Source organism: Leptonotus elevatus, chromosome 20, assembly GCF_054856555.1.
Source record: "Leptonotus elevatus isolate MCC_2025b chromosome 20, RoL_Lele_1.0, whole genome shotgun sequence".
NCBI lineage: Eukaryota > Metazoa > Chordata > Actinopteri > Syngnathiformes > Syngnathidae > Leptonotus > Leptonotus elevatus.
In genome coordinates this window covers 11,473,099-11,501,039 of record NC_141258.1, presented here as the reverse complement: position 1 = coordinate 11,501,039, position 27,941 = coordinate 11,473,099, and the positions used below count along the sequence as shown (strand labels likewise).

The window sequence follows — 27,941 nt, the reverse complement described above, 5'->3', positions numbered from 1 at the left end:
TGCCGTGAAATGTGCGCGAGGCTGCTCGAGAGGAGAGACAAGAGGCGAAGCCCCGGAGCAGGCGAAACAGACGCGACTCGTCACACTGGAAACAGAAAGCCGGGCACATTTGGGCCGACGCACGCCTGTCGTCCCCCCCCCCCCCCCCCCCTCGGTAACAACTTGTCTGCATGGTGATGACAATTTGAGTCAGCACAAGAGCAACCGCTCTGGTTCAAAGGAATGAATATCCAAATGGGGGGAAAAAAAGAAGAAAATAGGCCATTCAGTCAATTCAGTATTCTCACCGTAAAAGGTTGAGTACAGCTGTCATCTTTTATTTTGGCGATGGTGCTGTCAGCATTTTGCGGTTCTGTTGTACTGTCATCTTCAAAAACAGCAAGAAAGTGGAAGAAGCTTTCATGAAGTCAGCCTTTCATCCTGATCCGAAAATGGACTTACTGGCACAGATCTAAACGTATCTAAAAGTTGAGGGCCAAATTTGGGCCAAGAAGAAAGTTTCACCCCGCGAGTCGCCCCGCTGAGCGTGTCAGTTCTAAAAGGCATCATCAAGACAGCTCTTCCTTTTACCTAACTTCTGTTCTCATGGCCTCCGTCAGCAGGCTGAGCTATGAATGTCGATAGCATGCTGTGGTATCCATCTTGGAGAGCGGGCATTTTGTTTGAAAGGTTGACTCCAGATATTCCAGTCCTCCCACATTTAAAAAAAAAAACATCCATGTTAGTAGGATTAGTGTTAATTTCGTCAACGAAAACTAAACAAAAATAATTTTGTCAACACACATTTTTCAAAATTAGACTAGACTAGACTAAAAGCCTCATTAATAAACAATAATTAGGACTAAATCAGTATGCATTTTTGTCAACTAATGAAGATGTACTTCACTTAATAAAAACGGAAAAATTATATAAGACGAAAATGATATATCCATCCATTTTTTTAACCGCTTGTCCTCACAAGGGTCGCGGGGGGTGCTGGAGCCTATCCCAGCTGGCTTCGGGCAGTAGGCGGGGTACACCCTGAACTCGTTGCCAGTCAATCGCAGACGAAAATTATATAATTTTGTAACATCTTGTCTATGCTTATACTGTCACTGTGACACATAGTGCCCCCCCCCCCCCCCCTTCAAATCAGCAGCTAGCCAATGCAACATGCACAAACACATGGGACAGACAGGAGGTGGATTCAGTTTAGCAGTTAACAAAAAAAAAGAAAAAAGTAAATTATAGTATAATGTAACATCAATCCAACAGTTATAACGTTCCTGGGGGGTATAAGCCTATAGTGACATAGGGCCTTTTTTCCGTCTGGGGGAAGGGTGAGCGACACTGCGCAAACACAGTTGCCTTTTTGCTATGTTGATTAATGTGCAAATTGTGAATTGTCCAACACACACAAAAATGGTACCAGCAGGTAATACTTAGCCCCAAGTACACCATGAGTAGCCCACAGGTCTGTTCTAAAAATAGCTCACCAGTGATGAGACAATGTGACCTACTAAAAATAATTAAACAACAAGAATGTTCATATATATTTATTTATTTACTTATTTAAGACTTAACATACAAGCAAATGTTTATTTTGTAACAAATATTCTATGTTTTGTTGGATTTTTTTTTTAACCCTAATATTTATTAAAAAGTCATTTGAAAGCAGTGATATTTTCGCTCACGATTATCATATCATCAGAACCTAATATCAGCCCATGCCTACATATTAGGTTGGTTGAGTCACACACACAAGGATTTGTGATTGTAAATACTGAACCGGTTTCATTTTTAGGATTGTCTGCCTGAGCAGATCTTGGAGGGAAAACAATTGTTAACACGCAAATGCTCAATTGAGGCCTTTTATTGGCTTGTGTTCGCCCCACTTTACCCTACTGACCGTGTCAGTATAAAAGCTGAAAGGCAAATAACAGTGAGAAGTCACAAATCATCAAAGCATTTATAATGGAAAGCTTTGCACGTCACCCTGAAAGACTGCATGAGGCAGGTGACACTTTTATAGCATGTTTTGCAACTCTGGAATGCAGATTTGTTTGTTTTTTAAGATCATGACCATTACTACAAATACTGCTTCAAACACTACTGAATTTGTGCCCAAGAGCTTGTGTCAAATTTGACATGAATAGGATGTGGAAGGCACTTAAATCAAAGGCGAGTGGTTCCAGCTTGTTGGCTGCTTCTCAGCAGCTAGTCGACTGGTGACCTCACTTGACCCAGAACTAATAGCCCTCGCAAACTGGCTACTGATTTACGGAGGGATTTGTGCTCTCACTATCTGATCCTTTCAATATCTCCTCCTCTTTGTATTGGATGGCTACCCCAAGTCCCGGGTGAGATGAAATAAAATTCATATTGGTTATAAATAAAGCATGAATTTTGGATACAATGTCGCCCGGCATTAAAAATAGCAGCACTTGAGAGAGATGAAATTTTCTCATGTAGCTTTACCGCGAGTTGTAGAAGACACCCTAATACATAAAAAAAATATATTTTTGAGAGGAGTCATCTGAACAGATTGATTGTGTTTATTCTTGAGTTGAGCTTGCCTCTTGTGTTACATTGTGTTTTAAAAGGGGTACAAGAGGAAAAGGCCGTTTATGAATACGCTCCCATTTGTTTGCATTGTGCTTGATCTCAAATACCAAAATATGTGCATGGTCATTGGGGACAACAAGCTATTACTCAGCCTAAACAGTTATTGGCTACAAAATCAAAAGATCAAAGGTGAGGATATTGACGGAAATGCAGTAATGTGGTAATGATGCAATGGCACATCCCCAATGTGCATCACATCAAATTGCTCAAAGGCATTTCCCTCATGTCCCCGCTGTCACGTTTTTTCCCCTACCTTATAGGAAACCAAGATCACAATCTCAACCGCAGTTGACTTTGCCTCGCTCTATTTACGGGACAGAGGTTGAAAAAGCAATATGACAACGGAGTAGAGAATAGAGCTCTGTTTTCCGATGTAGGGAGTAAAATGTCTTCAGAAAAGTAAATGCAGTACTAAAATACAGATACCTGAAAAATCTAGGGAAAGTCAAGTCAAATTTTTATTCAAATTATTATTATTTTTTTTACAATAGTCTACTAATCTAAACATGGTAGTCAGATAAATATTGTGTTTGTGTCATTTGAATTAAGTCGCAAAATCCACCCGTTTTTATCCATCTTTGGGACGGCCATTTTGTCTTTTGCTGTCAACTCAAAATGAAACATTACAGTGCCTAATTTTTGAAATGTCACCAAGAAAAATCCCGATATATCATCTATTCAGCAAAACAATTCTGCAGCTTCTGAGTTATATAAAGGCTGATTTGGAGACAATCACAAGGAGTCATGCCATATCAAGTATGAAAAAATTCGACATTTTAGTGTGTCTGGGTCACTTCGACAAAAAGCGAAAATTGGAGCTGGCCTCCCACAGAGTGGTTTTAAACTCAGATTTGAAAGTCACAGAAACACATACATCCAATGGCATGGACATGGAAGTCAGACAAAACATGGCTTATATGCAGTTTCCCCAAAATTATCAGAGTGGTAGATTTCTGTTTCTTTCTCTTCCGCTAACACTTCCAATTCCATCACTTCAAACTTTTTGTTGAACTTGTGTGCTCCCAAAATGCTCCATGGTATTAAAATAAATAAATAATAATAATAAATAATGTGAAATACTGTACCCTCTTTGCTAACAGGTGTAACATGTACGGTCTAATTAATGAGCACACAATTTAGTCTGTGTTATTTTGGACCTTGCAATTTAAGTCGAAACAAAACATGACATCAGCTAACATGTTTTTATTTACGACCGTCTATTTGTTTCTTGCTCAGTTGCTCTGATTAATCCACTCATGGGTCGTCATCATTCCTGATGAGCAGTGAAAATGATGACAGGCGAAACTCTTATCAAGGTAAGACCACTTCTCTTTTACACAACATGAGAAATCCCTTTCTATCAAATTACAATTGGACTTCACTTGTTCCACAAGTTTTGTTTCTCTTTTAAATTTTGTGGTTGCGGCTTATAGTCATGTGCACAAAATAGTCTGGAAATGACGGTACAGGCCTTTCAATTCATATCAATGGGAAAATGTTTTGATTTAGGAGCTTGGTAACAAATTAAACTTGCAAATGAAGGCACCAGGCATTAAATTGGATTTGATGGAAATCCAGCATTTCACATGCATGTACAGTTAATAAAGGTTTTCTCATGACAATTTGACCCTGGATCAGATTAAATCTCCCTATGGGGAATTGATCTTTCTGTCTCTCTCTCTCTCTGTCTCTCGTCCTCTCCCTCCCTCTCCCTCTCTCTCACTTTCTCTCTCTCTCTCTCTCTCTCTCTCTCTCTCTCTCTCGCAGTCGCAGTCTTGCGCGCACCGTCACCATGACGCATTCGTCGCTCGGGTCGTCCACCAACACTTTCCTCACTTAGGTTTATTTCGGCATAAATCTTCTGCGGGGGAAAAAACAGTCGGCGATGAAATAAAACACAAAAAATGACTTGAGGGCCATGACGAGGGCGCATCGTGGCTGCTAGAGCCACTGGAGCCGCGCGTAACAGAAGGAGCAGGTGGATAGACGGATGGAAGGATAGATGGACGCGCTCCGCAAGGACGTCTTGGCAGTTGGCACGATGGACTTGATACAAGGAGGACATTTCCGATTTAAAAGTAAGTCTTTTCCATGATTCTATAAAACATCACAGATTTATATGCCAAAGACAAAAACACAACTGTTTGTGAAAAATGAATGTAAAAATGGAAAAGTTCGTATTGCATTAGATATATTTTGATACGATAAGCTTTCTATATCTATAGCGCACCACTGACTATAAGATGTATGGCAATCCCATTGAACACTGATGTCATAGTAGACGAAGACATGCACAGACATGAAATATAAGTAAAAACATTATGGATTGTGTGACTGCTAATTTAATTATGTAGATGGAGTTTCCCGTCTGAGGTCCCAGTGACAGCACAATATCAGTCCCTGTAGGGGCTCACAAAGATTGCTTTGGAGGTAGAAAATACATAAGCACTCCAAGAATATAGAATGCAAAAAAAAAAACTCATACTGCAACCATAATTTGATTTCATTTGAAATGTTGCTTTCTGAAAAGGTAAGAAATCTTTCAGAATAAAAAAGGGGCTAAAAGGAATGTCCTTTGAAATGTGTCTGAGACGAATCTTTGCATCTTGAAATCTAATTATTTTTAAACAAACAAAAAAGTATTTTTCAATATCAACCGTATGTCATGTCATTAAGCTGTCCATAAATGTGAAATATAGAGAATTATTTATGTATGGGGGATTTAAAAAACTAAAAAATGCAGCCAAGCAACCAATGTGGTACACATATGACGATATAAATGGTTTACCCCAAGGGTGTCCAAATTATGGCCCGGGGGCCATTTGTGGCCTACCGTCAAATTGTTAGCGGCCTGCAGCGTTAATTTCCATAACGTGTTAATTTGCAGCATAATCAAATAATCTAATTAACACGTTAAACTGACAGCGCTAATTTTTTGTTGCTTTTATTTCCATTTATATATATTTTTTTTGTATACATTTTTTTAATTACTGGTATATTTCTTCTATCCGTTATTTTCACTTTTTTTTTATTTGGGCATTTTTGGTCCTCCATTCCTCGTGTGGTTTCTTTATTATTGTAATCCCTCCATACTATGTCAAGCAAAAAAAAAAAAAAGTGGTTGGACAAACATGCGCAATATGAATTCACATGTATAATGGCACATATGGTCACAGGGTTCAAATGTGGGGCCACTGCCATTTTCATTGTATCTTCTGCCCCTGGATTTCATCTTTTCAAAAACAGCAATGGTTGTTTACCTTATTATTTAATGTATCCTCCTTGACAGAAAAGTGCAGTGTTGGTTCTGAGATATTAATATTTCTGGCCATTGGAGGAAATAATTTGGCCACCCCTGGTTTAACCAAGGGTGGTATGCCTTTAATGCATGCGACTTCTGGCTCAACTAGAATGACAGATTCTCCCACAGTGTCAGAGCTGTTTGTCCCCAAGATCGATTGAATAAACATTTATCTCCGGTAGCAGCACGACGCCCTCGTTGTCCCCTCTTTCGAACCTGCCTTTTATACATGTATGCACACAACTACACATCTGCACGCACTTTAACCCTTGCCCTGGATGATTTGACTCCCGGCGGTGGGTTTATGGTTTGGTTTAACAACTCGAACAGTGAAGCAAATAACTCATTTGGGATGTAAGTGGTTGGAAATTGCAGAAAATGGTCGTTTGCAGGGAGCCGAGTGCACCGTACATGAACATCTGACATTAGACCTGACAGGAGTTATATTCAGTAACTGTTGCCATGGCTCTTGCATTATTACTGTCACACATAATACTCTTCTCTCACTTTGTCATCTCCTTTTAGATGTATTCCTCTCTTCGTCGGCGATGTGATTACGCGAGGCTCCTCGCACGCTGCAAACCCCTCGGCCGTATTTAAATAACTTTGACTCCGCAGTTATGGCGCTGGATCAGTGGTCCTTCCTCTCACCTCCGCCAAACATGACTACCCCCGAGCCATTCCTGTACGACAGCTACCTCCAGGGGAACGAGTCCGACCTGGACCTGAACCTGACATTAGAGACCAGCAAGCCCCACCAGGACAAGACCAGCTCAGTCGTCATCACCTTCATTTACTTCATGGTGTGCGCGGTGGGGCTCTGCGGCAATGCCCTGGTCATCTACGTCATCCTCCGCTACGCCAAAATGAAGACGGTGACCAATATATACATCCTCAACCTGGCTGTGGCGGACGTGCTGTGCATGATGAGCCTGCCGTTCATTGCTTTGCAGTTGGCATTGGTGCACTGGCCCTTTGGCAAGGCGCTGTGCAGGGTGATCATGACTGTAGGTAGGTGGGGAGCCCAGCACGCTTCATAGAGCAGCCGTACTTCGTTTGAGCAAATAGGCACTTTGTGGCTCCGCAAGAGGCAAACGCTTGAAAAACTTGATAGGAAATGGTTAGCGGGGTTTTTGTAGGTATCATCAAATCTAATTTAATGGTTTTTTTTAATGCTGTGTTTAATGCAACGTAAAAATTAATTAAGACCCACGTCATACTGCTTATACGCGCGCAAAAATATACTGCACATACATACATATAGATTTAGTTTAAATTAGTCGGACATGGTATCTGTTGTAAAAGTACAACAAAAATATTTTTTCAGGCTTTTCATACTCTTGTTAATCTAGAACTGGACAAATATGGCTACCAAATACAAATGTGGTTGTATCTTTTAGTTCATTGACACATTAATTTTATAGTAAGTAATTTAAAGTTACAATAACAGTTACGGTTAAAAGGAGTATGAAACATTGAGTCACAGACTTGAGGTAATTTTTCTGCCACTAGGTGGCATTAGTGTTTCATGTTGGTCATTGGTGACAGTCAGGAACAGTACATTTTTCTTTTGAAATCCAGCGTAGAGCTGGGCGATATGGCCCAAAAATTAAATCTCGATATTTTCAGTCATTCAGGACAATTACGATTTTAATCGATTTTAATGTAATGAACCCAACAAACGTTTATTTAAAGGTTTCATTTATTCAAAAATAATTCCTGTGCAAAATGTTCAGACAACAATAATGTATACAGATTTTAAATCAGTTTTAACATAAACTTAACATTCATAGTTAGCAAAATTACAACTCACAATAACATCTGGATGTAACAGAAAATAAGAACAACAAATTTTAATAGTCCAGAAGACAAAACTCGATTTCACGATTTAGCCCATTTTCAACGATTCAAATTTCAAAATGACGATTAATCTAATTAATTCAATTAATTGCCCAGCCGGCGGCACGGTGGCTGACTAGTTAGCACGTCCACCTCCCAGTCCACAGGACGTGAGATCGAGTCCGGGCTTCGGCCTTCCTGGGCCTGGGTGGAGTTTGCATGTTCTCCCCGTGCTTGCGTGGGTTTCCTTCGGGTGCTCCGGTTTCCTCCCACATTCCAAAGACGTGCATGTCAGGTTAATTGAACACTCCAAATTGTCCATAGGTGTGATTGTGAGTGTGGATTGGTTGTTTGTCTCTGTGTGCCCTGCGATTGGCTGGCAACCAGTTCAGGGTGTACCCCGCCTACTGCCCGAACCAGGCTGGGATAGGCTCCAGCACCCCCGCGACCCTTGTGAGGATAAGCGGTAAAGAAAATGGATGGATGGAATTGCCCAGGCTTTGCCTGCAATTGATATTTACAATATGAAGCAATTTGTGGACTCCAGGCCATTTTGATCACTGTGTTTTTAACTCGTCACTAGTGCCCACAAATACATTTATTTATCACATTTATTATTACTAAATTGCGTTATAGTGACTACTTTGCACAAAATTTAATGTAAAATAAAGCTTGAACAACAATTGTATTAAAATTTGTGTTGTCAAAGTTAAAGCGTTAACTCATTGATTAATCACAAAAAATAATCGCATTAATCACACTATAATTTTGACCGCAGATTATCCTTTAGCTTGACAGCGGATGTCGCTACATACCGGTTGATACGTGTTTTGCCGGTTCAAGTTGGCTGTGACCATTTTTGCTCTGAAAATTCAATCAGAGGACAGAAAAATGCTGACATCATCGAGGGCCAGCACACTGGCCTTTTGAGGAAAAACATGAAATCTGATTAGTTAAAGACACGGAACCATTGCTAGCATAGTTTAGGTTGCATCAGCCGGCACCACTGATTCTGAAGACACTGAGCAAATTACATTTACATGACAGCAGATAGCATCAGATTCTCCTATCCTTCAAACCTAATTTGCAGTTAATTATCTCCCGGTTTGATTCAAATCACAAGTGATTCCTGCTTCTGTTTCTTCCCCAGACTCCCTCAATCAGTTCACCAGCATATTTTGCCTCATGGTGATGAGCATCGATCGATACCTGGCCGTGGTTCACCCAATTAAGTCGACAAAATGGCGGAAGCCCCGGGTAGCCAAGTTAATCAACCTGACAGTATGGGGCGTGTCACTGTTAGTCATCTTACCCACTATGATCTTCAGCGGCCTGGACAAGGTACCAGTATGTGGTATCGTTTGGCCCGAGCCCCAGGAAGTCTATTACACCGCCTTCATATTTTACACCTTCTTCATTGGATTCTTCCTGCCCCTGGCCGTCATATGTTTGTGTTACCTGCTCATTATAGTCAAGGTAAGAACTTGCTTACTCTACAAAGTACTCAAAATGAGTTTTGCTTGTAAACATATAATTGTGTTGGGAATCGAAAATATTGAACCAGCTGCTGTTATCGGTCATTGAACTTTGTCTGCAATTGAGCTGCCTCATTGAACATGTCTGCAGTAGAAAATTCGCATTACGTCAGACTATGAGCTAAATTGAGAATTGAAGTCTCGAAGAATAAGCATCATCATAACAGTGAGATGATCTGATTTTTATGGTTCATATTGCAAACTGTATTAATACTGTCAGAACAGTGCACGAGTTGAGCCTGTCTGCCTCACAGTTCAGTGGTTCGAATCATGGAGTTTACATACTCTCCCATGCTTGTGTGCATTTTCACCGGTAAGTCCAGCTTCCTCCCTCATTACAAAAACATTAGGGCCCGACCAATATGGACTTTTTGAGGCCGATGCCGATTTTTGGCTGAAAAAATACAGAGTACAGATTAACTGGCCGATTAATTAAAAAAAATATATCATGCATAAAATTACAATAAAAAATCCCCCAAAGCATTTCAGTGGCTGTCATTTATACATGGATTTTCATTATTTGCGAGCAAGCTCGTTCTTGATATTGGTATCAGCCACCGTCACGAGTACCGATACCTTAAATAAGGCTGGTATCGGTATTCATCCCTCCCATCAATCCATCCATCCATTTACTACCGCTTATCCAGGGTTGGGTCGTGGGGGGCAGCAGCTTTAGGACGAAAACCCAGACTTCCCTATCCCCAGCCACTTCGACCCCAGGCCAGCCGAGAGACATAGTTTCTCCAGCGTGTCCTAAGTCGGCCCAGGGGCCTCATGCCGGTGGGATATGCCCGGAACACCTCTCCAGGGAGGTGTCCAAGAGGCATCCGAACCAGATGCCCGAGCCACCTCAACCGGCTCCACATGGAGTAGTAGCGGCTCGAGAGCCACTGTCCTGCCAACACAGCTGACTCAAATGATCAGCTAATCAGCAAGCTCTGCAGAAGCCTGATAACGATCTTCTTCATGAATCAGGTGTGTTGGTGGAGAGACACGTGGAAAACAGGCAGGACAGTGGCCCTCGAGGACCAGGGTTCCCTACCATTGGTATAGTGTCAGTAAATGTTAGAGCAGTGGTTCTCAACCGCGGTCCTGGAGTACCCCTATCCAGCCTGTTTTCCATGTCTCCCACAGCCAGCACAGGTGTTTCAAACAATCAGCCAGCCCTGTATGACAACTGATAACAATCCTCAGCTGTGTTGGCTGAAGGAGGCATGGAAAACATGCTGGATAGAGGTACTTGAGTACCGGGGTTGAGAACCAGTGGGTTAGAGTACATAATGGTACAAATAATCCGTCACTTGGCCAATGATTTTGGCAGATGTTCGAAGGATTATAATCAGCCCTAAAAAACATACTTGTTAATTGAAGACTAGATTATCCATAGGTGTGAATGTAAAAGGGTTTTTATCTATGCCCTGTGATTGGCCCTACGACTGGCTGTTAACCAGTCCAGGGTGAAACCCGCAACCAATCATCCCAAACACTATAGAGAAATATAGATTACAGATAAATGGACAGACGAATGGATGAATGAATGAATGGATAAAAGTTATTTTATGGTTCTTATACAGTAGCATGAACTACATGAAGACTTTGCGGAACTGACAGTTTGCTCTTTCCCAGGTGAAATCGTCAAGCATGCGAGTCGGTTCAACCAAGCGCAAACGTTCCGAACGCAAGGTGACGCGGATGGTCTCCATCGTGGTCGCCGTGTTCGTCCTCTGCTGGTTGCCCTTCTACGTCTTCAACGTCACGTCAGTCACCAGCTCCATCAACCCGACGTCTGCCGTCAAGAGCACCTTTGATTTTGTGGTGGTGCTGGGCTACGCCAACAGCTGCGCCAACCCCATTCTCTATGCCTTCCTGTCGGACAACTTCAAGAAAAGTTTCCAGAAGGTGCTTTGTCTCAAGAAGGTGACGGGCCTGGACGAAATCGATCGCAGTGACAGCAGGGTGGACAGGAGCAGGATGGTCAATAACGCGCTGATCATCAACGCCAATTTGGAGGCGCACAACGCAGCCTTGCTCAATGGAGAGCTGCAGACCAGCATTTGAGGGCAGGGGAACAGTAGAGCAACAGCCTGAAAGACTAAGGGTCTGCTCATAATGATTGTTTACTACTCCGAGTATACAGAGGATTGATGTAATAGCCGACCGTTCTATGGACTCTGACACATGAAGTGAAATCTAAACAATTTCACAACAGAGGCCAGAGAAGGTACATTGACCCGAGCTTACAACTGTTTGAGTGGATGAGGCAACCTGATCTCATTGACCCTGAACACTGAATAACACAGCAAGCCTCTTGACGGACATCAAACACAAGTTGGACCATCACTAACTTGGAAACAAGACGCTGTTGGGCTCGTGTTGGCGAATTGATGAAAGAAGGGCTACTTTACTGCTTAATGGTGTGTGAGGAAGAGACACCCTTTTTGCAGGGGATGTTTGGAAACGCGATGTCATTAGGTACTGTTTTCATTACGGGGAAGACATGCTGAGGAAGCCAAACATTTTAGTGAAGACGGCCTAGCAACCCTCAAAAGATAGAACTCAAACGCTCAAAAAATAAATACGACGTAATGGTATATGGTAATGACCTGTTACACCAGCCCGGTCTTCAGAAGATTATCTGAGAAACAAATGGCAAACACTTCACAACACCGCAATTTCCCAATGATGAAGGACGCTGGCAGCATGCCGAGGAACGTCACACTGATCCGTAAACTCTTCAATGGTGGGATGGTGAAAGAAACTGGCAACCTCCCTTGATTCAAAACAGCTTGTACTTGTAAATACCAGCATGATTTTTGCCAGCCAGGCGCATGTGCAAACATGGGTGGGCCAGTCGAAAAGGTCAGTAAAATATTTTCCAGTTGTGGCATGTCTGTGGAAGCTTTCACTACGTACTTGACATTTTACTGAACTCGGCTTCTTACTGTCAGTGTGCACTTTTCACATTTGTCATGCAGCGCTCACTTTTGAAATATTGCCATGACAATGTAAAGGGTCCCCTTTACGGTGATCACCACTATGAGCCTCTCAATTGGTTTTGCCTTTAGAAATTCAGATCGAAGTGAGCATGTGCCAATGAGTAAAACATGATACTGTCTGTATATGGACGTTTTAGTATTTGGATCCCTGAGAACCCGTCTTTTATTCGTGAAATTCCCTAATTATCTCCAACAAATTTGCATTGTGAACTGAGCAGATTGTATATATAATTTCCTAACTGCAGGATCTCATAAACATCATACTAGATGTACCATTACCAACGTGCAGAGGTGGAGAATTGATCAAATTCGTCAGCGCTCCGGGTACCCTTCTGTCATCGTCAGTTGTTTTTTTCAAGCCGAACCAAACTGTCATCATCAGTCCGTCATTTTATTTTAACCACGGTTCTATCATCACTTCGTCACCACTATTTTAGAGCCGACACATCGAGATGGGCATTCCGTCTGTCCGTCATTCTTCAGTTGTCAACAAAACGGGCATCCAACAGTGACGGACTGAGAAATCCGCCCGTACTTGACCTGGTTAGTGACAATTACACTGACAGACGAAAGCCCAGTTCCGTTTTATTTAAAGTTTCTCGTCATTAGTCAGCAAAACGTGCGTCCGTCAGTGACGGACTGACAGTCTGTCAGTAATGCCCACTTCTGGCAAATTGACTTTCAATCTGTATGCTCAATTAAAACAGTTTCATTGGGCCATATATGTACAGTACTGAATTTAATGTTGTGCCCAATTAGCCAGTCAATTATGTTGCAATTATTTGAATGTCAGAGGAATACATTAAAGAAAAACCTTAACATTAAAAAAAAAAAAAAAAAAAATTGTAAAAAAAAAACTGCTTTGTAATGTAAATAAAATAGTTATTGGGATATATCAGACCCGAAACAGGCCATGGGTCAAATTGATCCAGGAAGATTACTGCTGTTCTCGAGAAAAAAACGTAGGGTTAATAATATCACATTTCTAGCAGAGGGTCTAGGGCTCAAATGTCCAAATGATTGAAAACCTAAACCTGTACTTGCATTTCTGCTTAGATATTCATTCTTTTTTTGAAGACTGCCCTTTGAAAGAGCCTTCTACAACAGCTCTTTCTAGAAGAAAATATGTTTTCTTAATTACCTTTGTCAATTTCTATAATATTTAAATTACTCTCAATGAAATATTTATCTAAGATGTAGAACTAACTCAAAGGAAAACGTGTACAGTAAATGATATACCAGTGGTATTCCTTGGTAGCACCTTTAAAAAGCTGTGAACTGCAGTGTTTTATGGCAAAATATAGTGTATTCATTGAGGAATGTTTAGAGTGTTTTGTTGAAGGAGTTATTTTAACATGCGTCATTGCAGGGATTCCTACCTAATGCTCATATTGCAACAAACATAGTTGAGTTTGAAGATAATACAATGGCCACTATTCATGGTGTATAGGGAGCAAGCCCTGCTTTAAATGGTGAAAAACTAGCAATTGACTTTCTTCGTCAAAATGTTTATAACTGCCTTTATTAATAGTGTGAACCAAGGGTGTCCTAACTTTTTCCTCCTAGGCACACATACAGAAAACTTTAATATATTTTTGTTGTTGTTGTTAATTTACTAAGCACACCAAATTAGTCAATCAAGTAATTGCATTTTTTAAATATATATATTAGAGCGCTTTTTTTTTTTAAACTGCAACCTGAACAGGTTAGAATTTTAAAAGATTTTGGGGTGCTCAAGACCCTGCAACCCACAAGAAACAGAACAGCAACCGAATCTCATCTCTACATTCAGAACCAAAACAGGAGGAATCTATCGTAAACTGATCATTTTTAAACCAGTTGCTTGGGAATCATTCTTGTAATATTTTCACAATTTGAGCCTTGACACAGAGCACAAATTGGAAGAAACCATTTTTGCTTACAAAAATTCATTATTGTTATTCGCCATAGTGATTATTTAATTGTAAACAGCTGATGCTATTTTTAGTATATGCCGCGGGTCGCTTAAAGATGGACGGCGGGCCACAAATAGCCCATATGCCATAGTTTGGACACCACTGGTGTAAAACCATACATATGCGTATCCCAAACTAAGATGCCAAAATATGTTAAATGATTTCAAAGCAATTTTACATTATCCTTAAAAGCACATCTGTTAAAAGGTTGTTTCCCATTTGCGCAGTTCCAGCACCCTCTGGTGGTTAGTTTATTAGTGCAGTTTAATTTTAATTAGGCACGTTTTGGCCGCCTATGTTTAAGACCCACGCAAATCGCCAGATGAAGTGGACACGTTTCACTTCCTCCGCAAATCGACTCGATTAACAGAACCATGAATCAGTGAGTTTTAGATATTCCACAGAAAACCTATTCATCTGTATCACTGTATAAGCACTTGACCTCTTCTAAAATGCTCTCCTAATCATCATCTTTCTTCAAGCACCACTATAAAGATATCCTTAGGGTGACATTTCTATAGCTATAATATTTTAACACAGCCGGATTTTCACTTTCACCAAGCACTGCAGAATTTATTTTACACTGGTAAAACTATTTTGAGTCCTCCAGCGAATGTTGTGGAACCTTTGCCCAAACGATCATCGTTCATTTTGGAGGAAAAAAGCCACTCAATGAAATATGATTGCTCTCTTAGCTAACTCAATCTGTGTGTAGCGTGACCTCTTCTTTCATGTCAATGAGGATGTTTTCTCAGGGTCTGCTGAAAAACAGGGTCATTCTGCCGTGTCAGATTGACTTTTGTCGCAAATTGCTGCTTCAGTCAATCAGTGAAAAAGACACGGGTGGATAAGCTCAATTTATTTCATACACCGTACCAGACAGACACTGAACTGTTTTCTTACGCCCAATGATGACAAATGTGACAGATTATTGTGCCAGCCAGGTAATATTTCAAAGCACACCCCTGAAAAGTATTCTTTGTATGCATGTTTTGGGGCCCTAAAGCTATAAATACAAGGAATCTGAATTATGAATGAGTTTGATATCACAGGTATGCTTGGAACTCAGCACATTTTTCTGTTGTTCACACACCGGGGGGGGGTTACATTTGGACTCAATCAGCTTGGTCTGAATAGTAAGTGGTTTTACACAATGGACCACAGGCTTGCATGTTTGCACAATAATGTCTGCAGATGACGATGAAATGACCGACTCCCATCAATGCATCACATAGATTTAATCTCCCTGCACCCTTGTCCCTGTAGCGTTCAACAATATAAAAGGACTGGGGGGCATTTATGTTGAAATGCTCCACGACATGATTTTAATTGGCCAAAGGGCTGCGTATGAGTGAAACAATTTTTCGGTCGAATGCCTTTGTGTATACAAACGGAATTCTTGTAGTTACTTATTATCCCCTCTGTACGTCCACCCCGTCATTTGCTTTGCATGCACATAATAACTGATAAAACGTTGTGTTGAGGCATTTGAGTAAAACATACTGAAAAGAAGCACATCAAGACTTTCCGTGCCGTTGGCTGTTCGGATGTAATGTACTAAATGGGCCGTTGTGATGCTTTAATTCACTTTGACAAGGCGTTTTGAACCAAAACGAATGTGAATGTAGCGCATTGATATGTTGCATGTCGACAACGAGAGCTTTTTTTGATGTGTAAAGAAGACCTAAATGTCTCTTGGAATGAGGTCATGTAACTCTGTTGCTCACTGTTGCACACTTCAACACCATATGTGGAAAGGGCATCTGTCTAGATGTCTGGCTATCAATGTATACTGTAGTGTAAAAATCTGAGGGAGGAGCAAAGACCCTTCTCACCTTCTCTTGTGTTTTGTTTTGTTTTTTAATAAAGCTTATTTGTGAAGGGCTACGATGTGCATAGAGGATGCACTGTTGAATATTGTCTGTATTGTATTTGTGAAAAATATGACTTCATCTTTTATGGGAAAGGGGTTGCACATCTCACCCTATGGGCTCTAATTGCATAGGCGGAGCAGCTGCGTTGCGGCGCAAATGCTGGTGGATCCGCATTTTCGTATAAGTGCAAATTTGGCAATTTGGCAATTTGGCAAAACGGTGTCCTTCAAGCGATTGTCTTCAAGATTCCCCCAAGGGAGTGACAACTCGATGCCAAAACCTAAACCTCCCGCCTTCTTAGACCACATCTAATACCGGCTCAGGGTAGAAAACTGGTCCAAAACAGTGTATTTTTGTCATAAATATGTAAACAGTGGGTGTCAGACCCTCTAAGCCATTGTATTATATTTCTTTATATCATTCCATTGGGTGGTATAGCTATGGGGGTGGGTACACAAACAATCAATTGGTTTCTCAGTGCCACCTTCACAGAAGTAGGTGGGTTTCCATTAGTGATGGAAACATGAAGCGTCATGAAGCTTCATGAAGCAATTGCGATTTTTTTCTCTCTAGATGGTGCTCTTGGTTTAAATATAACGGTTAGTACAATGAACATTTATTACATTTCCACTCCATCTTTAAACCAAGAGTTTGCCCATAACTAGTTTCCATCCACCTATTTTTATTCAAATTTGCATGTTTATAAAGTGGCCAAATTGCGACTTTATAAAGTGGCAGATTTGCGAGAAAAAAAACAAGTAGCGTACTACTCGGATGTTTGTGCAATACTTTTCGGTGGGGTTTTCAAATGGAGATAGTAATTGCTTTAGCAGAGATTAACCATATGATGTTAAGCATTCTGAAGCGTTGGGTACGGCCAGTGACTAAGACGCCTCGCTTTGCGAAGGTTCGCACCCTGAGGATCAAACATTTAAGTTCATTTGTTAAAATGTATACGTATTTACTTGTACTTTCCGTTTCCAGAATCATTATTTACACATTCATTCATTTTGTTATTTTTTTGTACAGGTAGCTAAGTTGATGTACAGAATCTGCTGCTCTCTGTCGTTCACTTGCATTTACCTAGTAAAGTATGCTAGCTTCTGATTGGTTAGTGTTAGTCTCCTGATAGGGGATCGGTAAAAGTTGTCGCTCTAGCTGCCGTGTACGACGAGTAAAGTTACAATTTTATTTTATAAACAGTGTCGCATTAATCACCAGCGAATCCTCACATTAGACTATAAGTGCGCTATGTGTATTTGGAATAAATTTGGGAGTTTTTTTCTCGCAAGTTTGCGACTATAAAGTCACAAATTTGGGAGTTTTTTTTCTCTGAATATTGCCCTGCCAAATTACCAACATTGGGTCTAACCCGCCTTTACAAAGATATGTCACACGCCACACATGGTTTACTCAAGTCACGAAAATAGAGCACTAAGTTTCACCACACACATCTCACTTACACAAATTCTGGATGCCACATACACATCTATGTAGCTTGATGTCAATTTTCATTCTACCTATTCAAGACAGTGGAATCTCCAAGGTTGAACGCTGCAAAAGCTGTGCAATTTGAAGTTCAACAACATCATTCTAAAAATAACAAAAAAATGATGATCAAACCACTATCATGCCACAAGACTTCTTACTAAGTAAGGTGGGGAGCCACTTGTTGGAAAAGTATTCATGGTGATTCATTACGATCATCATCAGTGAACAATCCGCAAAGGTAGTTTTACTTTATTTCATACAATTAGTACAATTACTTCTCCTTCAATGAGTTCTTGTGGCATTTTTTTTTTTTTTTTTTTTTTTTTTTTTTTTTTACAAATTATAAGTCAACGAGCATCACAGAATAAATCAAGTTCAACTTTAAAGGTTCCGCTGTAATTTTCCATGCAGTGTATTTATTAACTCAATGTGCCTTGTAACTCATCATGACGTATAACATCAGTGTATACAAAGCAACACAGTGTTTCCTTTGTACTATTAACATGATGACGTAGCCGTACATGTCATTTCCCCCCAAATTAAATTGCTTATGTTTGTGATTTAATGTAAGAATTTGTGGCGTAGAATATTAGAAAATTATTGATTGTACGTATAGGACAATTGAATGTCCTTTTCTGTGATTAAAACAAAAGCCACTTGCGACTCTCATGGTGTATTTTATTTACTTAAGGACTAACTGAGCTGGATATAATATGAATGAGGCTGGCAATAATATGAATGTGGTTGTCTTTTGAACATGTCCTTTCATTGTGAAGATTCTTTTAAGTGCATTCTATCATCATTTATTCATGTCAGAGGCTATGAATAAATAAATAAATTACTCTTAAGGGGCAAAAAAACGCTTAAGATTCCCCTGAAGAAGACCTTAAATTTCTGCTCATCAGCAAAGAAGTAGCAACAGTGCTTTTAATTTGATCTACTCAACACACACCTGTTTTCTTCTATGTTTGATTAATGGAGTGTTTTTGTTGTTGTTGTTGTTGTTACTTAAGATGACGAAAGATTAACACGTTCACTTATTTAAACATTTTAAGACTTTCTGACTGTATTTCACTGAACATATGGTGTCATTAGGGGAAACTGAAAATAAATCCGTGTGTAAGGATGCAAAATCCTGCCTTTCATCAATTTCGGCCTCCACTTAAATGATCACAGAACCCTTCCACAAGTCAACTTGGAATGGTTGACAAGAAGGAATCTATGTGGAACTCAAAACAGCCAGCGTCGGCTGAGCGGATGGATTTCAAGTAAGTTAACTGAAAGTTTTCTCACCGTGTTTCACTGTAGTATTAATTAACTAAAACTACACTAGACTAGACTAAAACTGTCATTAATAAACAATAACTGGAACTAAAACAGCATGCGTTTTCGTCGACAAATGAAGACGAGAGGAAAATAATAATAAATAATAAATAATAATAATAATAATAATAATAATAAAAACTGCATGAAAAAAAAATCGATGCGGACATTTTAGTTTATGAACAAAAACGAGATGAAAATTATATGATTTTGTAAAATCTTGTCTCTGCTAATCTGTCACTGTGACACTGTCTTGTGACACACAGTGACACACGACCTTTCAAATCTGCAGCTAGCAAGTGCAAAATGCTCGAACACATGGTACAGTCAGGTATGGAGGACCAAAAGTGCCAAAATTAAATAAATGAATACACCATTAAATAATTAAATAAATGTGTCCTAAAATAATTAAATGCGTCATTTATTAATTAATTAATGATTATAATATATATATATATATATATATATATATATATATATATATATATATATATATATATATATATATATATATATAATCATAGGTAATTTAATTAATTAATGACACATGTATTTAATTATTGGTGTATTCAATTATTTAATTTGGGCACTTTGGGTCCTCCATAGACAGGAGGTGGATTCATGGTTAAAGGTTAAAGAAAAATAAGTAAATTATAGCTATAACGTAACATTAATCCAACGGCTATAACGTTCCAACAATAATGTTAAACTGATCGCTAACTAATGCTTACTAGCTCATAGCATGGAGCCATAGTAGCCACTTGTTGATATACTGTAATTGTGTGTGAAGTTGTTTTTCATCAAAAAGATGAGAGAAAATATTATGTGAAATAGTTTTAGATCTGAAATGTTTTCTTGGAATAAAATAAAAACTTAAAATGCTAGATTTATAGTCGACTAAAAATGGACTAAATAACAACAGGATGAGGTTGCCTGATAAAAACAAGTGTGATTGAAATTGGACTAAAACTGAGACTAAATATAAAAATGGCGGGTAAAATGAACACTATTTCACTGTATCATTTGTGACTGCATGTCACGATGATTAAACAAACAAACTAGTTAGCTACACAAATGTCACCACTAACCCGTTCGCTATAGCCCATATCTCACTGAGCATCGAAGGCTTGCGTATGTTTGCAAACGTAGTGAATGTTTTGTTTTGTTTTTCATCAGGGTTCGTTCAAGTTCGCAAACAGTTGCAAGGATGCAAACCGTATTTCTTGGGGCCAAGACATTTTTAATATGTTCAAAAACAAACATCTAAAAACACCTAATTATACTGCATATTAGCATTATTAGATGATGTTAGGTACTTTTTTCAAATTGAATGCTAATTCCTTAAATGCAGTAAATGTTACAATATTCAAATTTCAGGCAGAGAGCCACAAAAAAGATTTAACAAGCATCACTTTTTCAGTTGAACTTCTGAAATAAATAAACCATAGAGATGCACATGTATTTAGTATAAGCCATGCACAATTTATTTCATTTAATATTATGGTAGAACATTTATTTGTGCAAATAAAAAAATACCTGATGCCACTGGCCACTATGAGGAAAGTGAGATGGATGAAGCAATAATATCAAATGATTTGAATGACGCATCCATACTTAAAATATTCTCAGCCATACACATGAAGGTGAGCCAGTTTTATGCTTAACATGCACGAGTGAACCCCTTTTCTTTTTCTCTCGTGCTGAGTCGCCCCTACGACTATGACTCACAGCTCTTTCTGCTGCCGGGAAAGCGAGCGAATGTTACACGGTGATGAATACCGTGCTTGTGGCTGTGCTGTTCCATTGTTGCAGGTGAGTGGATGGAGATGAGATGACATGCTCAAAGATGAAAGTGAACTTCTCATATATATGAGCAATTAGGAAAAGGGAAAGCTTTTGTGTGTCAGTGTGAAATGATCACCATCACATCTCACAAGCAAGATGTATACAACGTGTATTATTGCAAAGAAGAGATGATCATGAGATTATAAGTATAGTCGTTATTACGGACTGAATGTTATGGATGTGATTTCCAATTTAGGTGAACCTGGTGGAGAATGAGCCTAAAATTATGGGGGATCGAACCCACGTCACGAGGGAGCATACCTCACATATGACAAAAGCTGACCTACCTTCTCCAGAAAAAAATATTGAAAAAATGCCTCTAAAATAATCAATGCCCTTTTCTTACCTGCCTCTTCCAGTTCTTGCACCCTCGGTGTCACAGGTGTTTCTGCATTATGCTCTTGCCCTCTTTTGTACTTGTACGGTCTGCACACGACTCCCCCTTTAAAGTACATTCAAATGTTTTGTAAGGAAACAAGGCCCATTTTCTAAGTGATTCAGAGGGTGTACGTATACAGGTACTAGCATGCTAACAGGCTAGCTAATGTTAATGCTAGTTTTTAGCTCATGCTGTTATGGCAATGAAAAGCTGCCACTGGGCAACACTCTTATTAATAACATATGACAGGCAATCAAACAAAATATACATCCTAAATTTACACAGTTTTCACTTTGACAAAATTCTTCAACATTTACAATAAAATGGAACACTCAGCCAGGCATATCAGAGCTGTATTCAAGTCCACAAAAATGCTCCAAATCGGCCCACCGTCCACATTTCATCAAGCATTGACAGAACTTGTGAAATGTGAGGGACCCCGTCCCGAACGTGATTGGCTGAGAGCCAACGTACTGACATCAGTGGCAAACAGAAGTGAACCTTTGAGCTTCTGGGACTCAGTTATCCCTTCTCTCTCACAACCAATCATGGATACTGTGATAGAACATGAATAAGCGGAGATAGATAGAACACCAAGGGGGAAAATGGTCAAAATCCCACGGTGCATGGCATTTCATGGGAAATGCGCTGCATATAGTATAAATGTTGCCTTGTTCTCACTCACTTCAAGCTGTTTGTCGCTCCCAGTTGGAGTTTACAATAAAACTGAAACATAACATAAGAGAATTAAACATTGCACGCTATATTGAAAATACAAAATGTTCAACTAAATCCTTTCATTTTGTCTAACAAAATGTTGCTAGCTTAATGCTAACAGCTAACGTGAAACACCTTCTCTGCCTCTTCTTCTTTGCTCTTAATTACGCGGAATTGCTTTGCCTGGCCAAAAAAAATGAATAATTATCTGACTGTCACTACTTCTCAAGTAGCCCACTCTACGCTTAATACATTTACTTGAAGCAAATGTCACCATAGCTTTACAGAAGTTGTACAACATTTGCCTTCGTGCCAGTAATACTCATCACATAGTATAAAAATAAAAACTGCACTGACCATGAACACTTAATTATGTTGCCCACATTGTCTCACTTCAGACGAGAAAAGGTAGTTCTCGTTACATCCCGGTTGTCATGGACACACTCACAGACTTAACATATTGCCTCATGTCAGTGTCTCTGCACACTAATGTAAATAAGATAAAGAGAAACAAACAGATTGCGGCAAGCAGGATAAGAAGACCAAATAAACAAGTTTACGTTTGCCTGCTTGATGGAAAACAGAACCAAATTTGATTATTCCAAAGGCGTTGTAGTGCTGTTGTCCAAATATGAATGAGGGAGCACACAACAGTCTTTTTGATCCATCAGATGGTCCTGGGGGGGGGGGGGGGGGGGGGGGGGTTTGCCGTGTGATCAAAAGTAGATGCTCAGCGTGTGGTTTTGCGTGCTTTGATATCGCATGTACATGCTTGATGCCAGGACTTCTGAGACATCTCACATCGGCAAACGCTCTATTTACAACCTACTTTGTGGTATCACCTGCTGCATAGATATTCGGGGGTAACACCTATGACATTACTTGGCCATGTTGGTTGCATTTCATTGTGGTAGTTTAAAAACACCAAAACATCAATCTGAAGTTTCTGCTAATCTGCATCGCCGCTAAAGTGCTCACTAGATGCCTTTAGTTACAATATATGACGTTCAAAATTAAAAGGTAAACAAGTCTGCTACCACAATGAGATTTAGATTCATAATTGCTGAACTATTGAAAACTAAACATATCAATGAGTTCTCAAACACTGCAAGATGTCTCCATCTGCTGGTAACAGTCATGTATTTGTGCATATTTATACATTGGCAAATATATTTGCTTGTGGGGTTTTTGTATGTGCATTTTTTCCCATACTGACCACTCTTCCTTTTTAGAGGAGATTAAAAAAAAAAAAGGAGAAAAAAAGCCTTTTGACAAACGCTAATTCCATTTTGAAAGGATGTTTTGCTGCCATATATGGAACAATGGAGCAACTTATCCATTAACGCCGGGCAAATATGATTGTCTTTGTCTCAAAGCCAAAGGGGATGCATTCATATTTATTAATTAATTCAATGACAACGCACACAGTTTCCAGTTAGCAGTTTGCTGTAAAAACCAAAACTAAACTTTGACCAACTTGTCACCGCACACTTTCCGGTCTGGTCTCAACAGCTGGGCTCCAGTATGTGAAAATCGGTCGATACAGGAACCCCATATTTGCACGTCTCCCTATATTAGTCACCATTTCAAGTTCATTTTGAATTCATTTCATTTTGTCTTCCTGGACGTGTTGCATTATTTAGAACCATTTTGATGACTAAACCAATAATGAGTCAGTGAACTTGTCGTCACCATATACAGTAAGTGATTAAAAAATAACTTAGACTCATGCTCAGTGTCCTCTAAGGGGCAAAGAAACAAATTGTAGAATTTCCCCCAAAATTTGAACACAATTGTTGTTATCAACACGTTAGATCCACTGTTAGGGTTAACACATTTGCAATGTTTGGGGTTCTAATAGTGTGAGAAAGTGAAATAACTTCCTGGTATGAAGGCTATATAGGCCAAACGATAACTTTTACCTATTACCCAAAAACCTCTTGCAAATCTCTCATTACACATGAAATCTCTGTTGTACATGAAAAAAACATTCACTTACACCAGCAAATCTCTCATAAAAATAAAATTTTCAGGTGCATGTACAAATATCTCACTGCCACAGGCAGCAAAACTCTTCACAATCACGCAAAAAAAAAATCTCACATTAAAAAACTCCCTCTCACACCCAAAAACCCTCACATCCGCAATACAACTCTTATTTACACACAACAAAAAATCCCTCACAAGCACACACACAAAACTTAAAAGCACAAATAAATCTCTCAGTTTCATGGATAGTATGAAAGTCTCTCACAAAAAAAAGTCTCTAGTCCAGCTCAAAAAACTCTCACATAAAAACAAAAACTCTCACACTCACAAACTCTTACATTCACCAAAAAACCTTATAGAGTACGCCTATAAGTTCTCACTCATGCAAAAATCTCACACATACACCTAAAAATTCACACTCAATACACACTCATACTAGAAAACTTCTCATAAAAAAAATAAACGTCCCAGCTCCCATACACCAAATAAACTCTTAGCACACTAAAAAATAAAAAATCACACACGTCCCCAAAAAACGCTCACATTGACGCCCCACAAAAAAAACATATCTCACTCACCCTACCGAAAAACTTCCATGTGTCACAAAAAACTCTCACTCCCAACGCTAACGCCTCGCACTCACCTTTACCTGACACTCATCTTCTTTCTCACAACAGAAAACCATTCATAAAAACATTCACCAAAAATCTCTCACAGTCACCAAAACATCTCGTACATGCAACAACAACTAAATCTCACACACCAAAAACCTCCTTTAAAACACCACCAAACAACTCTCTCACACATTCAAAAAGTTTCCTTATTCACCCCAAAAAATCCCTCTCACACGCAGGAAAACAGTCTTTTTGTTCTATATGTCACCTATTTTTGCTCTCAGCGATAGTCAAAAATTGTGAGTGGGGAAAGGAATCTCAAAACGGAAAACGAAAGCCACCTTTTGGCGGCATTATGGTTCTGGCCCCCAGATTGACTGACTAACTGTGGATTTTCCAAATTCACATCTTTAATGTACCAAACATGCATGAGGGGAACTAGACCTAGGAGACTCAGAAGTGAGATTCGAACCCGAAACCTCTGGACTCTGAAGCAGGCGTTCTATAGCCCCACTGTTGCGACTGAATTCCCACGTGCTGTACAGAGGGGAAGTACCAGCCTACACCGAGAGACCATACCCAAATGAGCTTTGAGGGTAAGATACAGACTAGTAGTCTCACCCGCATTTTCAAAAAAAGATTCGCAAGCAAATTCATCTCGCAAGGTAAGACCAACATGATGTGATTGCTTAGCAACATTATTTTGTGTTCTGCATGTCAGAATAGTACAACGAACATAATACAGCACATAACTGTTGATAACATTCTTGCCACTTTGTAGTCGATGAATCAATATTACTAAATTCAATTTAAACATCAGCACAGCATCCAAAGCTACAACTCTTTGGATTCATTCATCCTTGTCAACCAGTTACACAGTTTTGCCTGAACAATCAGGCTTTTGAATAACCATGGAATAACGACATTGTCTATTATTCAACAGGGTTTTAGAAAATCAGTTGTGTGTGGGGTTTTTTCTCTCAGGTTGTGACTAATATGCACAAGCGCAAATCAGGCTTGGGTCTTTCACAGCTGGCTGACTCTGCTTACTAGAGCGAAGAGAATATTATGACATATTTCTGATGGATATTCATTTAGAATTAAATCAAATAGCGCTTTTTGGGGGGGCATCAACTGCTCACTGATTTTTGCTTTTCTAGAAAATATTCAATAATCTGTATGTTGAGTATAATTGTATGTGCTTGTCACTATTAAAGAATCAGCACCAATGAATGCCAAGTGTCCAGCAGGTCAATACTGGGACAGTTTGATTAAAAAATGTCTGCAATGCAACGTGATGTGTCAACAACCACTCGTCATCACCAAGTGCACCAAATACTGTGGTAAGTAAATAACATGCACAGTAAGGGCCAGTAGGGAAATTGAAGTTAGATTTTTTTTTAAATGCCATTAGCAAATCTAGCAAGTGTATCATTTAAAAAAAATTATTTACTTTGTGCATTGCTTCTGCTAGTGTTAGCGAATTGTAAAACACTGCCTGGCCACTACTATGATGGGCTTCTGAGGAAATGTGTGAAGTGTGCTGATATTTGTGGAAGACATCCAGCAGAGTGCTTCCAGCACTGCAACAGTGAGTACTGAGTTTATCTTTTACTTCACAAAGCAAGTCATTTTGTGACGGCTACTTTAAATGAGACATATTGTGCATTTGTGTGTGTGCTTGTGTTTGAATTTTGGTTTAATTTCATTTTATATTTACTATTTTTTGGGGGACTGGAATATATAAATTTCATATAAACTGATTTGATATACAGCAACACTCCGCCAGACCACCTACGCATTAAGTTATAGTAAAACTACTGTATTGAAATAGCCTATTCAAATACACCCTGTGTATGTTTTTCTTTTTAACAGCATTTCCGGCATTTTTTAAAATACCTTTACACGCATTTAAACTAACATAGAGAGCAAGCAAGAGCAATGGAAATCACTGTATTTAACTTCAGTCTTCAGGGTAAACAAATATATACATATTTTTTCAACCAACAAACTTATCATCAGACAATATACATCAGCAATCATGCCCAAAGATCTACCTTATAAAATGTAAAACTGTAATAAAATGCAGGATTAAAGAGGATGTGACGGTCAGCAAAAACTTGGCTTACCTTCGAGTACTTTCTGTTTTTGTTCTTCCTCTGTCCAATTTCCAGCTTGTCAAACTAAAGTATGTCGCCATCTAGTGGTCTACAGAAGAATAGCATCTAAATTAAACATGAGGCAGCACAAAATTGAGTTATAGGCTGTCCAAAACTTTTAAAAAAACTTTTAAGTTCTTATCTTCTTCTCTGTCAGCTCCAGTGACCACTAAAAAGCTCCTTGTTCAAGTTACCTCGCACCACCTTTACGCTAGTGGGCTCTCTGAACAGACAACCTTCTTCCTCTACGCCCTCCTGGCCTTGTGTATGCTTCTGGTGCTGTCTAGCCTGCTACTCGCTTTGGTTGTCTTCCTGAGGAGAAGAAGAAGAGCCCAAACGAACCCTAATCAAGCGACCGTCAGGCAGGGCCAGGGAGATGCTCAGCGAGGAGGCCAGCTGGGTTCAAACTCCAAAGGTTAGTGTGGAGGTGATGGTACCAATGACATTCCTTTTGGGTGTATAATTTATACATGATCCGATATGGACAGATTTCATGGCTACTGAGCCATCAGATAAGTCCAGCCCCACTGAGACCTGCGTGTGTGTCCACTGCTATCCTGATCCCGCAACGGTGGGCGGCAACAATAAGGCGCCTTCCAGAGCACCAGGGACTTACGACCAACAAGCTGTACTGCACCATGCCCTGATGCTAAATCAATGTCCCCTCTGGGCACAGAATGCATCTCACACCTCTACATTGGAAGAGTATGACGAGTCAATGGTGGGATGACCGAGACTAGATAACTTCAGGGAATTTACAAGCTGCAACAATGGAAACACGCTGGGACATAATATGTAATTACAATACGGCTGTGCTTATTGTTATATTGTTAAGAATAAAAAAATTATGATTTTGGGATGGTTCAAAATCCTACGTTATTTGCTGAAAAACTAAAAGAAAAAAGAGGGGGTTCCCTTTTTTTTAATGACGTACCAAGGAATAAAAATTCAGCATCCAAGTCGAACCTTCTGGAGGTAAATAAACTTGACATCGAGGCTGTTAGTACAGTACCTGCCACAAAGAGAGGAGAGACTAATAATAAATTAAAAAAAAGACAAAACAACAGCAAGGCAATTAGAGTATTTATCTGTCATGTTCATTACAATATGTAAATCTACAAAAGATGCTACCTCAATATCTTCAACTGACTAAAGCCAATGGAGAGAAATCACTTCTGACAATACTGCTTTTCATTAAATATGTTGGTGTCTATCATTGTTGGCCTCCAACTATGTAAATAATCAATTATGAATAATGACTTTTGTCGAATGCAAGAATCGATTTGTGATTGTCTTGAAGCAGCGGAGAAATTTAGAGTT

The 27,941-nt window shown here is 39.4% G+C and overlaps 2 protein-coding genes across 2 annotated transcripts; both read left to right on the top strand.

Annotated features, from left to right (window-relative positions):
- Positions 1–4,384: 4,384 nt before the first annotated feature.
- On the top strand, positions 4,385–18,258 carry LOC147157077 (somatostatin receptor type 2-like). Its single transcript, XM_086064017.1, has 4 exons — positions 4,385–4,682; positions 6,431–6,916; positions 8,895–9,220; positions 10,906–18,258. The coding sequence occupies exons 2-4, from the start codon at positions 6,526–6,528 to the stop codon at positions 11,335–11,337; spliced, it is 1,149 nt and encodes a 382-aa protein (XP_085920143.1). The 5' UTR covers positions 4,385–4,682; positions 6,431–6,525; the 3' UTR covers positions 11,338–18,258.
- A 7,432-nt stretch (positions 18,259–25,690) lies between these two features.
- On the top strand, positions 25,691–27,551 carry tnfrsf13b (TNF receptor superfamily member 13B). The gene is made up of 4 exons (XM_086065054.1): positions 25,691–25,805; positions 25,937–26,053; positions 26,779–27,036; positions 27,110–27,551. The coding sequence occupies exons 1-4, from the start codon at positions 25,691–25,693 to the stop codon at positions 27,349–27,351; spliced, it is 732 nt and encodes a 243-aa protein (XP_085921180.1). The 3' UTR covers positions 27,352–27,551.
- The last annotated feature ends 390 nt before the right edge of the window (positions 27,552–27,941 follow it).

What these genes read in the sequence shown, in the direction of transcription:
- tnfrsf13b (XM_086065054.1), top strand. Translation starts at nt 25,691, where the DNA reads ATGAATGCCAAGTGTCCAGCAGGTCAATACTGGGACAGTTTGATTAAA. An exon ending in CAAGTGCACCAAATACTGTG is followed by an intron (nt 25,806 to 25,936) that starts GTAAGTAAATAA and finishes TGCTTCTGCTAG; the next exon opens with TGTTAGCGAATTGTAAAACA. An exon ending in GTGCTTCCAGCACTGCAACA is followed by an intron (nt 26,054 to 26,778) that starts GTGAGTACTGAG and finishes CTTCTCTGTCAG; the next exon opens with CTCCAGTGACCACTAAAAAG.
- LOC147157077 (XM_086064017.1), top strand. Translation starts at nt 6,526, where the DNA reads ATGGCGCTGGATCAGTGGTCCTTCCTCTCACCTCCGCCAAACATGACT. An exon ending in CAGGGTGATCATGACTGTAG is followed by an intron (nt 6,917 to 8,894) that starts GTAGGTGGGGAG and finishes TTTCTTCCCCAG; the next exon opens with ACTCCCTCAATCAGTTCACC. An exon ending in ACCTGCTCATTATAGTCAAG is followed by an intron (nt 9,221 to 10,905) that starts GTAAGAACTTGC and finishes GCTCTTTCCCAG; the next exon opens with GTGAAATCGTCAAGCATGCG.